General features: G+C 51.6%; 2 protein-coding genes across 2 annotated transcripts in view; one reads left to right on the plus strand and one right to left on the minus strand.

The window, feature by feature from the left end:
- LOC147097412 (TP53-binding protein 1-like) overlaps nt 1–13,643 on the minus strand; it is a 97,827-nt gene extending 84,184 nt beyond the window's left edge. Inside the window, exon 1 of the mRNA XM_085972373.1 lies at nt 13,166–13,643. Coding sequence (XP_085828499.1) covers nt 13,166–13,217 — 52 coding nt within the window. The 5' untranslated portion in view covers nt 13,218–13,643. The remainder of the gene's footprint in view (nt 1–13,165) is intronic.
- The window catches only part of LOC147097413 (microtubule-associated protein 1A-like), a 165,314-nt gene that overhangs the window by 27,974 nt on the left and 121,430 nt on the right, over nt 1–15,910 (plus strand). The window lies entirely within an intron of this gene.

A 15,910-nucleotide genomic window follows, 5' to 3' on the forward strand; every position in this document is an offset into this window, starting at 1 on the left:
CTTCTCCTGTTCCTGTGTAACAGGCTCGAGGGGCTGAATGGCCTAATCCTGTTCCTGTGTAACAGGCTCGAGGGGCTGAATGGGCCTCCTCCTCTTGCTGTGTAACAGGCTTGAGCGGCTGAATGGCATCCTCCTGTTCCTGTGTAACAGGCTCGAGGGGCTGAATGGCCTCCCCCTGGTCTGTGTAACAGGCTTGAGGGGCTGAATGGCCTCCTCCTGTTCCTGTGTAACAGGCTCGAGGGGCTGAATGGCCTCCTCTTGTTCCTGTGTAACAGGCTTGAGAGCTGAATGGGCCTCCTCCTCTTGCTGTGTAACAGGCTCGAGGGGCTGAATGGCCTCCCCCTGTTCTGTGTAACAGCCTTGAGGGGCTGAATGGCCTCCTCCTGTTCCTGTGTAACAGGCTCGAGGGGCTGAATGGCCTCCTCCTGTTCCTGTGTAACAGGCTCGAGGGCTGAATGGCCTCCTCCTGTTCCTGTGTAACAGGCTCGAGGGGCTGAATGGCCTACTTCTGTTCCTGTGTAACAGGCTTGTGGAGCCTGTTTGGCCTCCTCCTATTCCTGTGCAAGAGGCTCAAGGGGCTGAATGGCCTCCTCCTGTTCCTGTGTAACAGACTCAAGGAGCTGAATGGCCTAATCCTGTTCCTGTGTAACACTCATGGGGCTGAATGGCCTCCTCCTGTTCCTGTGCAACAGGCTCGAGGGGCTGAATGGTCTCCTCCTGTTCCTGTGTAACAGGCTCGAGGGGCTGAATGGCCTCCTCCTGTTCCTGTGTAACAGGCTCGAGGGGCTGAATGGCCTCCTCCTGTTCCTGTGCAACAGGCTCAAGGGGCAGAATGGGCTCCTCCTGTTCCTGTGTAACAGGCTCGAGAGGCTGAATGGCCTCCTCCTGTTCCTGTGTAACAGGCTTGAGGGGCCTGTATGGCCTCCTCCTGTTCCTGTGTAACAGGCTCGAGGGGCTGAATGGCCTCCTCCTGTTCCTGTGTATCAGGCTCGAGGGTTGAATGGCCTCCTCCTGTTCCTGTGTAACAGGCTCGAGGGGCTGAATGGCCTCCTCCTGTTCCTGTGTAACAGGCTCGAGGGGCTGAATGGCCTCCTCCTGTTCCTGTGTTACAGGCTCGAGAGGCTGAATGGACTCCTCCTGTTCCTGTGTAACAGGCTCGAGGGGCTGAATGGCCTCCTCCTGTTCCTGTGTAACAGGCTTGAGGGGCCTGTATGGCCTCCTCCTGTTCCTGTGTAACAGGCTCGAGAGGCTGAATGGCCTCCTCCTGTTCCTGTGTAACAGACTCGAGGAGCTGAATGGCCTCCTCCTGTTCCTGTGTAACAGGCACGAGGGACAGAATAGGCTTCTCCTGTTCCTGTGTAACAGACTCGAGGAGCTGAATGGCCTAATCCTGTTCCTGTGTAACAGACTCATGGGGCTGAATGGCCTCCTCCTGTTCCTGTGCAACAGGCTCGAGGGGCTGAATGTCCTCCTCCTGTTCCTGTGTAACAGGCTCAAGGGTTGAATGGCCTCCTCCTGTTCCTGTGTAACAGGCTCGAGGGGCTGAATGGCCTCCTCCTGTTCCTGTGTAACAGGCTCGAGGGGCTGAATGGCCTCCTCCTGTTCCTGTGTAACAGGCTCGAGGGGCTGAATGGCCTCCTCCTGTTCCTGTGCAACAGGCTCGAGGGACAGACTGGGCTTCTCCTGTTCCTGTGTAACAGGCTCGAGGGGCTGAATGGCCTCCTCCTGTTCCTGTGTAACAGGCTCGAGGGGGCTGAATGGGCCTCCTCCTGTTCCTGTGTAACAGGCTCAAGGGGCTGAATGGCCACCTCCTGTTCCTATGTAACAGACTCATGGGGCTGAATGGCCTCCTCCTGTTCCTGTGTAACAGGCTCGAGGGTTGAATGGCCTCCTCCTGTTCCCGTGTAACAAGCTTGAGGGGCTGAATGGCCTCCTCCTGTTCCTGTCTATCAGTCTCGAGGGGCTGAATGGCCTCCTGCTGTTCCTGTGTAACAGGCTCGAGGGGCTGAATGGGCTTCTCCTGTTCCTGTGTAACAGGCTCGAGGGGCTGAATGGCCTAATCCTGTTCCTGTGTAAGAGGCGAAATGGGCTGAATGGCCTCCTCCTGTTCCTGCGTAACAGGCTCGAGGGGCTGAATGGGCCTCCTCCTCTTGCTGTGTAACAGGCTCGAGGGGCTGAATGGCCTCCCCCTGGTCTGTGTAACAGGCTCGAGGGGCTGAATGGCCTCCTCCTATTCCTGTGCAAGAGGCTCAAGGGGCTGAATGGCCTCCTCCTGTTCCTGTGTAACAGGCTCGAGGGGCTAAATGGGCCTCCTCCTCTTGCTGTGTAACAGGCTCGAGGGGCTGAATGGCCTCCTCCTCTTCCTGTGTAACAGGCTCGAGAGGCTGAATGGCCTCCTCCTGTTCCTGCGTAGCAGGCTTGAGGGGCTGAATGGCTTCTCCTGTTCTTGTGTAACAGGCTCGAGGGGGCTGAATGGGCCTCCTCCTTTTCCTGTGTAACAGGCTCGAGGGGCTGAATGGCCTCCTCCTGTTCCTGTGTAACGGGCTCGAGGGGCTAAATGGGCCTCCTCCTCTTCCTGTGTAACAGGCTCAAGTGGCTGAATGGCCTAATCCTGTTCCTGTGTAACAGGCTCGAGAGGCTGAATGGCCTCCTCCTCTTCCTGTGTAACAGGCTCGAGGGGCTGAATGGCTTCTCCTGTTCCTGTGTAACAGGCTCGAGGGGCTAAATGGGCCTCCTCCTCTTGCTGTGTAACAGGCTCGAGAGGCTGAATGGCCTCCTCCTCTTCCTGTGTAACAGGCTCGAGGGGCTGAATGGCCTCCTCCTGTTCCTGTGTAACGGGCTCGAGGGGCTAAATGGCCCTCCTCCTCTTCCTGTGTAACAGGCTCGAGTGGCTGAATGGCCTAATCCTGTTCCTGTGTAACAGGCTCGAGAGGCTGAATGGCCTCCTCCTCTTCCTGTGTAACAGGCTCGAGGGGCTGAATGGCTTCTCCTGTTCCTGTGTAACAGGCTCGAGGGGCTAAATGGGCCTCCTCCTCTTGCTGTGTAACAGGCTCGAGGGGCTGAATGGCCTCCTCCTGTTCCTGCCTTCCTCACTCACCCTGGGGGAGAGCATCTGTCACGCCAGCTAACAGACGCTCAACCCATTTCCAATTAGATCGGTGTTGAAGCGAACTCGGACTGTTGTCGACAGCACTCTGCGCAAGGAGCTGAAAGCCCAGAGTATAATGGTGGTTTCTGTGAGCGGGAGGGATGGTTTATAAATCTCTTCGAACAGGGTAAGAAAAAATGCCATCCACTTGACATCAGAAATTCTTCTGATTAAAAGATCTGAAGTGATTTGTTTGAAATTATTTGGCTGGAGCTGTGCGACTGTGCAGTATTTACATGTGTAATAGTGGCTTTCTGAGGAGGTAATAGGAGGTGTTGGTTAAGTTACTTGCTAAATGCCATACTTTAACTAACATCCCACGTAGGAACAGGAGGGAGGCCATTCAGCCCCACCAGGCTGTGCTGTCATTCAGTGAGACCATGGCTGATCTGTATCCTAACTCCATCCACCCGCCTTGGTTCCATATCCCTTCATACCCTCGGCTAGCAAAACATCTAGATCAGATTTGAAATGATTAATTGACCCCCAGCATCTACAGCTTTTTGTGAGAGAGAGTTCCACACTCCTACCACCCTTTGTGTGAAGAAGTGTTTCCTAACTTCTCTCCTGAATGGCCTGGCTCTGATTTTAAGGTGATGCCCCCTTGTGCTAGACTCCCCCCACCAGCGGTAAAGGTTTCTCTCTATCTATACCCAATCGATTCCTTTCAGAAATCCTTAAAAAAAAAGCCTCAGTCAAATCACCCCTTCACCGTCTATATTCCAGGGAATACAAGCCTAGTTTGTGTAATCCCTCCTCCATAATCTAACCCTCGGAGCCCCGGGTATTATTCTGGTGAATCTGCGCTGCGCTCCTTCCGAGGCCGATATATCCTTCCTGAGGTGCGGTGCCCAGAACCGTACACAGCGCTCCGGATGTGGTCGGACCCCCGGGGCTTTGCACAGCTGCAGCAGAACTTGCTTCCCACATGAAGTAAATTCTGGGTGGATTTGCACGCTGTTGGCGTTGGCTCCTATAGGGGGCAGTGCTGCCCATTTAATTATCGGGCCTGATCCACCAACTCTCTGCTCTGAGTCAGTGAGTTAAACACCAGCCCCGTCCCCTCTTATTAACACTCCCGCTCGCACAAGTATCTCCGTAAATAGCGGGACGATAAAACAGCTGCTTTCAATATACCGATTTCCTGTAAATGACTTGAATTGCCTGTCGCATCTCTCGGCAACATCACAAAGCCAAAAATCAGCACAATCATAAATTAGTTTGGTCGATTTTTTTTTTGCCAGAAGGAATCAAACATTGTCCTTTTTGTTCCTCGCTCATAACAGAAAATACTAGAATGTGTAGCAAACGTGGAGCCAGCGTTTAATGTTGACACCAGATTGGATCCATGTTTCTAGAATCCTTTAATACTATAGTGAGTCAGTAGTCTTACTGATTGGTGACATTACCGACCAATCAAATTCCCCGCCAGAGCATCGCAGGCAGACATTTTGTTTTACTTTGTTTTATTTTATTGACTATTTTAATTTTAGCTTTCAGGCTTTTTGTTTTCTTTTAGTGCGCTTCCCACCTCCACTCACGACCTGACCCTGACGCAACCTCCCAACCCTGACCTGACCGACCCTAACCGCACCTCCCGACTAGAACCAACCCTGAACCGACCTTAATCTGGCCTCACGACCTTCCAACACTCTCCCGACCTGAACTGACCCAAATCCGGCCTCACGACCCTGTCCCGACCCTGATCCAACCCTAACCAGACCTCCCAACTTGAACCAACCCTGAACTGACCCAAATCTGGCCTCATGACCCTGTCCCGACCCTAACCAGACCTCCCAACTTGAACCGAGCCTAATCCGGCCTCCCCACACTGACCCAGCCTTCCGACCCTGTCCCGACCTTCCGACCCTGAACCTGACCCTGCTGCCAGCCAGATAAGGCATCAGATGACCTGATTTTCTACCAGCAGAAACTGGAGCGCAAGACCTTCGATGGCTGGCACAGCTGGTCTGTCAGCATTTCACCCTGAGAGAGTCCGGCTCGAGTCCAGCCTGGGCGAGGGGGTCAGTCCGGCTCCAGTCCAGCCTGGGAGAGGGGGGTCAGTCTGGCTCCAGTCCAGCCTGGGAGAGGGGGTCAGTCCGGCTCGAGTCCAGCCTGGGAGAGGGGGTCAGTCTGGCTCGAGTCTGCCCTCGGAGAGGGGGTCAGTCTAGCTCGAGTCCAGCCTGGGAGAGGGGTCAGCCTGGCTCAGGTCCAGCCTGGGAGAGGGGGTCAGTCTGGCTCAGGTCCAGCCTGGGAGAGGGGGTCAGTCTGGCTTGAGTCTGCCCTCGGAGAGGGGGTCAGTCTGGCTCGAGTCTGCCCTCGGAGAGGGGGTCAGTCTGACTCGAGTCCAGCCTGGGAGAGGGGGTCAGTCTGGCTCGAGTCCAGCCTGGGAGAGGGGTCAGTCTGGCTCAGGTCCAGCCTGGGAGAGGGGGTCAGTCTGGCTCAGGTCCAGCCTGGGAGAGGGGGTCAGTCTGGCTCGAGTCCAGCCTGGGAGAGGGGTCAGTCTGGCTCAGGTCCAGCCTGGGAGAGGGGGTCAGTCTGGCTCAGGTCCAGCCTGGGAGAGGGGGGTCAGTCTGGCTCAGGTCCAGCCTGGGAGAGGGGGTCAGTCTGGCTCGAGTCCAGCCTGGGAGAGGGGGTCAGTCTGGCTCGAGTCCAGCCTGGGAGAGGGGGTCAGATCTGGGATCTTTCTCTACCTGAAAGACCGATAAATTAAAAAATGTTGATGTAAATTTTGAATATTTTTTTAAATTGAGAAGCCTAGGTGAAGACCCACAGTGCAATACAGCAGCGAGGTTGGAGAGAGTGGGTGCGGTGAATTAGGAAGTGGTGATTAGAAGACGCCAAGCTTGGTTGGTTAAAGCCTGTAGCTCGAGAGAGGGAATGAAGACTGAGGGAGAAATGCAGCACCTTTTAGCTTTAGGTTTAGCATGGCAATGGGCGATGCACTTCCCAATGAATCAAAGAGCTTCCCTTTATACAGAGCATTTCACAGCCTCAGGACATTGTAAAGTGCTTCACAATCAATTAATTACCTTCTCAAAGTGAAGTCACTGTTGTAATGTTGCCAAGCGTGGCAGACAAGTTGCGCACAGCAATGAGATAAATAGAAAGGGATATGGGGATAGTGCGGGAAGGTGGAGCTGAGGTCGAAAATCAGCAGTGATCTCATTGAACGGCGGAGCAGGCTCAAGGGGCCGAATGGCCTCCTCCTGCTCCTATTTCTTATGTCCCTAAAAGATGTGCATTTCTATCGCGCCCTTTTGCAACCTCGGGTCGTCCCAAAGTGCTTTACAGCCAATTAAGTACTTTTTGAAGTGTCGTCACTGTTGTAATCTAGGAAACGTGGCAGCCAATTTGCGCACAGCAAGCTCCCACAAACAACAATGTGACAATGACCAGTTAATCTATTTTTAGTGATGTTGGTTGAGGGATAAATATTGGCCCCAGGACACCGGGGAGAATTCCCCTGCTCTTCTTCGAAATCGTGCCGCGGGATCTTTTACGTCCACCTGAGAGAGCAGACGGGGCCTCGGTTTAACGTCTCACCCGAAAGACGGCACCTCCGACACTGCAGCACTCCCTCAGCACTGCACTATGGGCTCAAGTCTCTGGAGTGGGACTTGAACCCACAACCTTCATGACTACGGAGGCGAGAGAGAGAGCTGCCCACTGAGCCCCGGCTGATGCTATGGGGAGGGTGTATAATTAATAATCTCCACAGCACAATAGACTATTTCTTGCTGAAGATATGCTGAATCGACGGCACATCATAGCGAAGCATGCTGGAAGAAAGAAAGAAAAAAAATCTCCCATTTAACATATATTTCTGGGAAAATTTCGGCCACAAACAATTCAGCTGGTGGACTGGGATCCTTGCCTGGTAATACCCACATCTCCTCGTGGCTTAATTGCCATGAAATTGTCTAATTATTCGATTTGCGAGCGGAGCCGCTCTGTATTCTATTTTTCAGGATTCTCTCCCAATAATTAGCAGAATTGTTCAGACGTGACATCGCAAAGTGATAATTAGACGCCTTGTTTCACACGTCTGAGCAGCCACGGATGAACTTGGAAGCCAGTTTAATCCTTAAGGCGATTCCATGTAAAGGGGGTCAGCGACCACAGCCTGCCAGCCATGCCCTTCGAAGGCGTGAGGCAATCCATAAAAAAAAAGCAAACCGACTGCTGGGGTTCATTTCTCGAGGGATAGGGAAAATCAGAGAAGTGATGTTAAACTGGTGCAGAACCTCGGTCAGACCCCACTCGGAGCACCGAGCACAGTTCTGGTCTCCATATCTCACAAAGGATACAGAGGCAGGTGCTAAAAAGATTTACAAGGATGATAGCAGAACCGAGAGGTTATAGCTATCAGGAAAGACTGAAGAGGCTGGGGCTCTTTTAGAAAAGGCTGAGGGGTGGCCTAACAGAGGTCTTTAAATTCATGAAGGGGTTCGATGGGTTAGACGTGCGATTTTCAACAGAGTGCTGAGAGTTGGGTGAGTCAGGGAGTTAGGTGAGGCAAGGCCTCAGAGCTTCGGCGGGTGCTTCAGCGGCAGAGCGGGCCTACAAAGGGCTCCAGAGACTAGGTAAGGCTTACTTTACTGGTGGTATTGAACTAAGTTAACTTAAATTGATTAAAGGGGTAGGCCATGCCAGGAGAGCCCAGCCCCGTGATGTGCTCCTCTTGCTCTATGTGGGAATTCAGGGACGCTGCCAGTGTCCCTGACCAACACGTGTGCCAGAAATACATCCAGCTGCAGCTACTAACGGGCCGTCTTGCGGCGCTGGAGCTGCGGGTGGATGGGTTGTGGAGCATTCACGATGCTGAGAGGGTCGCGAATTACTCGTACAGTGAGTTGGTCACACCGCAGGGTAGGGCTGCACAGGCAGAAGGGAAATGGGTGACCACCAGGCGGAACAATAGAAGCAGGCAGGTAGTGCAGGGGACCCCTGTGGCCATCCCCCTTTCAACCAGGTATACCGCTTTGGATACTGTTGAGGGGGATGACTTACCAGAGGAAGGCAGCAGTAGCCAACTTCCTGGCACTGGGGGTGCTCCTGCTGCCCAGGAAGGGAGGAAAAAGAGTGGGAGAGCAATAGTGGTAGGGGATTCTATAGTAAGGGGAACAGATAGGCGTTTCTGTGGCCGTAGACGTGAATCCAGGATGGTTTGTTGCCTCCCTGGTGCCAGGGTCAAGGATGTCACTGAGCGGCTGCAGGGCATTCTGGAGGGGGAGGGCGAACAGCCAGAGGTCGTGGTCCACATTGGTACCAACGACATAGGTAAAAAGAGGGATGAGGTCCTGCAGCAAGAATTTAGGGAGCTAGGTAGAAGATTAAAGAGCAGGACCTCAAAGGTTGTAATCTCTGGATTACTCCCGGTGCCACGTGCCAGTGAGTATAAGAATAGGAAGATAGAACAGATGAATGCGTGGCTAAAGAGTTGGTGCAGGGGGGAGGGCTTTAGTTTCCTGGATCACTGGGTCTGCTTCTGGGAAAGGTGGGACTTGTACAAGTCGGACAGTTTACACCTGAACCAGAGGGGGACCAATATCCTTGCGGGGAGGTTTGCTAGCACTGTTGGGGGGGGGTTTAAACTAACTTGGCAGGGGGATGGGATACAGAGTGGAGCTATAGTACGGGGTGAATTACAGCCAAATACGGAGGAAAAAACAAGTCAGCTGGGAAGGCAGAGCAAATATGTGAAGGCAAAAGGGAATATGGCAAGGCTGGAAGGCATTTATTTTAATGCAAGGAGTCTTGCAAATAAGGTGGATGAACTGAAGTTGTTGTTGAACACATGGGAGTACGATATTGTTGCTATCACGGAGACATGGTTGAGGGAGGGTCAGGACTGGCAGCTCAATATTCCGGGGTATAGAATCTTCAGGCGAGACAGAGGGGGGTGTAAAAGGGGAGGGGGTGTTGCAATATTAATTAAGGAGTCAATTACTGCTGTAAGGAGGGATGATATATTAGCGGGTTCCTCTAATGAGGCCATATGGATAGAACTTAAAAACAAAAAGGGGGCAAGCACTTTGCTGGGAGTGTACTATAGGCCCCCAAACAGTCGGGGAGATAGAGGAACAGATATGTAGGCAAATCTCAGAGAAGTGCGAAAATAATAGGGTAATAATAGTGGGGGATTTCAACTTCCCCAATATTAATTGGGATAGTCAGAGTGTGAAAGGCTTAGAGGGTGCAGAATTCTTAAAGTGCATCCAGGAGAGCTTTTTGAGCCAGCGTGTAGAAAGTCCTACAAGAGAGGGGGCGGTACTGGACCTAATTCTAGGGAATGTAGCCGGGCAAGTGGTGGAAGTGTCAGTAGGAGAGCATTTTGGCGACAGTGACCATAATTCGGTGAGATTTAAGGTGGTCATGGAAAAAGACAAAGACGGCCCGGAAATAAGGGTTCTAAATTGGGGGAAGGCCGATTTTAATATGATAAGGCAGGATCTGGCCAAAGTGGACTGGGAGCAGCTACTTATAGGAAAATCCACATCAAAGCAGTGGGAGACTTTCAGAAGGGAAATAGAGAGAGTACAACGCCAACATGTTCCCGTAAAGGTCAAGGGTGGTACCAACAAGCAAAGGGAACCTTGGATGACAAGGGATATACAAAAATGCATTAGGAAAAAAAGGGGGGCTTTTGGCAGTTACAAAAGACTAAAGACGGAGGAAGCCCTAGAGGAGTATAAAAAGTGCAGGGGCATATTTAAAAAAGAAATTAGGAGAGCGAGGAGGGGCCATGAAATAACACTGGCGAGCAAAATAAAGGAAAATCCTAAGATGTTTTATAAGTATATTAAGGGCAAGAGGATAACCAGGGAAAGGGTAGGGCCCATTAGGGACCAAAGTGGCAATCTGTGTGTAGAGCCAGATGATGTAGGCGGGGTTTTAAATGAATTTTTTGCATCTGTGTTCACTATGGAGGAAGACGATGTAGACATAGAAATCGGGCAAGGGGACTGTGATATACTTGAACATATTAGCATCGAGAGGGAGGAGGTACTAGCGGTTTTAGCAGGCCAAAAAGTGGATAAATCCCCAGGCCCGGACGAGATGTATCCCAGGCTGTTGTGTGAGGCAAAGGAGGAGATTGCAGGGGCTCTGACACAAATTTTCAGAACCTCTCTGGCCACAGGGGATGTACCAGAGGACTGGAGAACAGCTAACGTAGTACCATTATTCAAGAAGGGTAGCAGGGATAAACCAGGGAATTACAGGCCAGTGAGCCTAACATCTGTGGTAGGGAAATTATTGGAAAAAATTCTGAGGGACAAAATTAGTCTCCACTTGGAGAGGCAAGGATTAATCGGGGATAGTCAGCATGGCTTTGTCAAGGGTAAATCATGTCTGACCAATCTGATTGAATTTTTCGAGGGGGTGACTAGGTGTGTGGATGAGGGAAATGCTGTGGATGTGGTATACATGGACTTCAGTAAGGCTTTTGACAAAGTCCCGCATAGGAGACTGGTCAAGAAGGTAAGAGCCCATGGGATCCAGGGTGCCTTGGCACGTTGGATCCTAAACTGGCTGAGTGGCAGGAGGCAGAGGGTGATGGTCGAAGGTTGCTTTTGTGACTGGAAGCCTGTGTCCAGTGGGGTACCTCAGGGATCGGTGCTGGGTCCCTTGCTGTTTGCGATCTACATAAATGATTTGGATGAGAATGTAAAAGGTATGATCAGTAAGTTTGCAGATGACATGAAAATTGGTGGGGTGGTAAATTGCGAGGAGGAAAGCCTCCGGCTACAGGACGATATAAACGGGTTGGTCAGATGGGCGGAAAAGTGGCAAATGGAATTTAACCCTGAAAAGTGCGAGGTGATGCATTTTGGACGGACAAATAAGGCAAGGGAATACACAATGAGTGGTAGGGCCCTAGGAAGCACAGAGGGTCAGAGGGACCTTGGTGTACATGTACATAGATCCCTGAAGGCAGCGGATCAGGTAGATAAGGTGGTTAAAAAGGCATATGGGATACTTGCCTTCATTAGCCGAGGCATAGAATATAAGAGCAGGGAGGTTATGATGGAGCTGTAGAAAACGCTGGTAAGGCCACAGCTGGAGTACTGTGTGCAGTTCTGGTCGCCTCACTATAGGAAGGATGTGATTGCTTTGGAGAGGGTGCAGAGAAGATTCACCAGGATGTTACCTGGGATGGAGCGCCTCCGCTATGAAGAAAGACTAAACAGGCTGGAGTTGTTTTCCTTGGAGCAAAGAAGGCTGAGGGGGGACTTGATTGAGGTGTACAAAATGATGAGGGGCATAGATAGGGTAGACAAAGAGGAACTTTTCCCCTTAGTAGGGGGGTCAATAACAAGGGTGCATAGATCCAAGGTAAGGGGCAGGAGGTTTAGAGGGGATTTGAGGAGGAACTTTTTCACCCAGAGGGTGGTTGGAGCCTGGAACTCACTGCCTGAAAGGATGGTAGAGGCAGGAACCCTCACAACATTCAAGAAGCATTTGGATGAGCACTTGAAATGCCATTGCATACAAGGCTATGGACCAAATGCAGGAAAATGGGATTAGATTAGACAGGGCTTGATGGACAGCGCAGACACGATGGGCCGAAGCGCCTCTTTCTGTGCTGTAAAACTCTATGACGTAGAGAAGATGTTTCCGCTCGTGGGAGGAATCCAAAACTCGGGGGCAATGAATATAAGATAGTCACTGATAAATCCAATAGGGAATTCAGGTGAAACTTCTTTACCCAGAGAGTGGTGAGAATGTGGAACTCGCTACCACAGGGAGTGGTTGAGGCGAATAGTATAGAGGCATTTAAGGGGAAGCTGGATAAACACGAGGGAGAAGGGAATAGAGGGTTATGCTGATGGGGTGAGATGAAGAGGGGTGGGAGGAGGCTCGTGTGGAGCATAAACACCGGCACGGACCAGTTGGGCCAAATGGCCTGTTTCTGTGCTGTAAACTCCATGTAACGCTGGCCAGGGAGGAAGTATTTAGACTTGTGACAGGGTTAAACCATCTTCTTTCACTCCGACTGGGCCCAGCGTGAAACAATGCTGCAGACCCCCAACTAATAAGCAAGCTGTTTTTTCATGGACCACTTTGGCAGCTGACCAGCCTCACCTGCGCTAATTTATCTTTTGGAAAAGAGTGCAAAACGGACTGTCAATTCTCCATCGCACTCATCGCGATACTGCCCAAGGCAGATTTCACCCCTAGAATGTTTGAAGCGATACAGAGATGGATAGAGACGTTCTCATGATTCCTTTTGATAGTTCACCCCCCCCCCCCCCGCCCCTCTCCTTCGCATATTTCCACTGCCCTCCGGTACAAATGGGTGTTCTCCGTGTGTAAGTCTAGGCTATTCGACTGTGCAGGGCACCGCCTGATGTCCGCAACCCACGGTCTTTCCTACACTGGAGTCACTAGATAATGATCAAGAGCATCGTTACCCTCTGTAGCTCAAAAATGCTGGGGCCACGATCAGAGAGAAAGCCAGTCAGGGGGCTGATCCACAACAACTTGCCTTCATACAACAACAACTTGCCTTCATACAACAACAACTTACCTTCATACAACAGCAACTTACCTTCATAGAACAACAACTTGCCTTCATACCACAACAACAACTTGCCTTCATAACAACTTGCCTTCATACAACAACAACTTACCTTCATACAACAACTTGCCTTCATACAATAACAACTTGCCTTCATACAACAACAACTTGCCTTCATGCAACAACAACTTGCCCTCATGCAACAACTTGAATTTATTTAACAACAACTTGCATTTAAATAGCACCTTTAACGTAGAAAAATGTCTCAAGGCGCTTCACAAAGTCACAATCAGAGATAAATGGCCGCCGAGACAAAGAAGGAGATACTAGGAGGGGCTTTTGAGAGAGGTGGGTTTTAAAGAGGACCTTAAAGGGGGAGAGTAACTCTCTCTCTCCCTCCCTCCTTCCCTTTTCGTCTGTTATCAGTACAATATAGCATCACTCTTCTCAACCTTCCTCTTTTGGTCCCCCTGAGCACCAGTTATTCTGACCTTCATATTCTTCAACTCTCCGCAGCCTCGCTGTGTTCAAATCCAGACGCATGGCGTGGTCTCCTGTTCTGACTCACACTTTCCCCGTACCTCGGATCTGTGGAACGTCTCACCTCCCTCACTCTTCCCATCATCGACAGGCTTTAAAAGCCTAAGTAAGGCTCCATTAACCGCTGCTTGTTGATGTTAACTCATTTACGCTCCGCCCCTCCCCCCTTCAATGTTGGCTGTGTCCTGCATCGGGTTGTCAACTGTGGTTGGACCTATTCCTGGAGCTTTCATCACATGACCTCCGACCGCCCCGCCCGGTCAAACAGCCGTGTCCAATATTTTTACAACTAACAAACGGAGAAAAAACACCCAACTTATTTTAACGCCCCTCTGAATTTTTCTCCCGGGTTTTTTGCTCGCAGCCGTGTCCGGGAGATTGATCTTTAATCCCCGGAGACTCCGGGGCAGTCCTGGAAGGTTGGCGACCACTAGCCCTGCACCACGGAGCCTCACCTCTTTCACTGAGCAAGAATGGGGGGGGGGGGGGCGACTGTCACTTTAAGGAGGGCGAAACTGTTTTGTTTGTACAAAGTGTCGGCACTTCAACTATCTGCAGTATTCGAACAGCGTCTGGGGAAGCTGCTGCTGCAGACGGCTGGAGGATGAGATCATGGATGTTGCCGGGTTACGGAGGCAGCAACGTTTCAGTGCACAGTGCGGGCTGGTCGGGCCTCTGGCTCTAAGCTCTGGCCCCTGGCCAGTGACGCCTCCAGCGAAAGGAAGCAAAGACCAGCGAGGCCTTAAAGGACCGAGCGGAGGGCAGCCTGCACTGGGAATCTGTCTCCTGCCTTTGGAAAAAGAGAGCCGGGGGGGGGGGGGGCGGGAAAATGGCTCCTTAGCAAAACGTACAACGGGCTTTCTGCTGTCTGAAGTCGGGGAATCGCAGGCTGATTTCTTGCCACGTGTTCAAAAACACAACAGTCCAGCCAGTGCTTGCCAGAAAGCTATCGTGTCCCGTTAAGTCTGTCATAGGAATGGGAGGAGGCCACTCAGCCCCTCGAGCCTGTTCCGCCATTCAATTACAGGAAACTCTTTATTATCCGGGACCGGCGTGGTGCCGGTTTATCAAAAAGTCCGGATTACAGAGGTATAGTTTAAAAGGCACGAGAGCTCCGTACACAACAACAAATCCAGGCTTCCCTGTTGCTTAGCAACATGTGCAGGAACTCCGGCCACAGACCAAGTGTCCCTGTCAAGTGCACGAGCCCCAGTTACACAGCCACAGATCCAGGAACTGCCACTAATATGAAGTAAAACTGACCTGAACCTACTCCTGAATTTTGCCGGTTAACAGAGATTTCCGGTTATTTAGGTGCCGGTAAATCGAGAGTTTCCTGTAGATCGCGGCTGGTCTGTATCTTAACTCTATCTGCCCGCCTTGGTTCCGTAGCCCTTAATATCCTTTCCCAACAAAAATCTATCAATCTCAGTTTTGAAATTCTCAGTTGACCCCCGGCCTCAACAGGCTTTTTTGGGGGGAGAGAGTTCCAGATTTCCACCACCCTTTGTGTGAAGAAGTGCTTCCTGACATCACCCCTGAACGACCTGGCTCTAATTTTAAGGTCACGCCCCCTTGTTCTGGACTCCCCCCCACCAGGGGAAATAGTTTCTCTCTATCTCTACCCTATCGAATCCTTTAATCATCTTAAACACCTCAATTAGGTCACCCCTTAATCTTCTATACTCAAGGAAGTACAATGACTATAGTGATTGGAGAGCGTGATAAGCTCCCCTCCTCAGATCTACTACACAGGTGCATGATTTTGATAGAAAGTTATCTCAGGATTTCGAAGTTCTCCTCTTTTGTAGATCAGATCGCACCATGCATGCTCCTCGATTCCGGGCAGGAGAACACGCCATCGGAACAGCCACTGTTCCTCCACCCTTGCCCAGCAGGGGGTGCCACTTAATCAGATGAGCCCAACTCCTGTCATTCTTGTCCTCCTGCCTAGATGGCATAGATGGTGGAGGTCCACCTCCCAGTCTAGCCGAGAGGTGATGAAGACGACGGTGAAACTCGTCCAACTGCAGCAGATGGGTTTGATTGATGGGTGGCCCCAGGACTCAACTCCCAAGAACTAGACCATTATCTAATTTGTGTGTTGAAGCATCTGTCTCGTGTCTCTCTCCCTGGGACAGATGCTACAACACAAGGCAGCAGAGACAAGGTGACCTTGGTGGGGGAAGATTTTTCCAAAACGGAATTTTTGGCTCGCCAATTGTTCTGCCATTTCCTCGGTTTGATCGGTCAGCCTTGTAAGCCACTGGCCAGAAACATGTAGTGAGCGAGCAGTACTCTGGCTTCTGAGTCAGAAGGTTGTGGGTTCGAGCCACACTCCAGGGCCTTGAGCACATAATCTAAACTGACACTCCCAGTGCAGTGCTGAGGGAGCGCTGCACTGTCGGAGGGTCAGTACTGAGGGAGCGCCGCACTGTCGGAGGGTCAGTACTGAGGGAGCACTGCACTGTCGGAGGGTCAGTACTGAGGGAGCGCCGCACTGTCGGAGGGTCAGTACTGAGGGAGCACTGCACTGTCGGAGGGGCAGTACTGATGCAGCGCTGCACTGTCGGAGGGGCAGTACTGAGGGAGCGCCGCACTGTCGGAGGGGCAGTACTGATGCAGCGCTGCACTGTCGGAGGGGCAGTACTGAGGGAGCACCGCACTGTCGGAGGGGCAGTGCTGAGGGAGCACCG

The sequence above is a fragment of the Somniosus microcephalus genome, chromosome 32, assembly GCF_052327205.1.
Source record: "Somniosus microcephalus isolate GS21.2 chromosome 32, FLI_Smic_1.0, whole genome shotgun sequence".
NCBI lineage: Eukaryota > Metazoa > Chordata > Chondrichthyes > Squaliformes > Somniosidae > Somniosus > Somniosus microcephalus.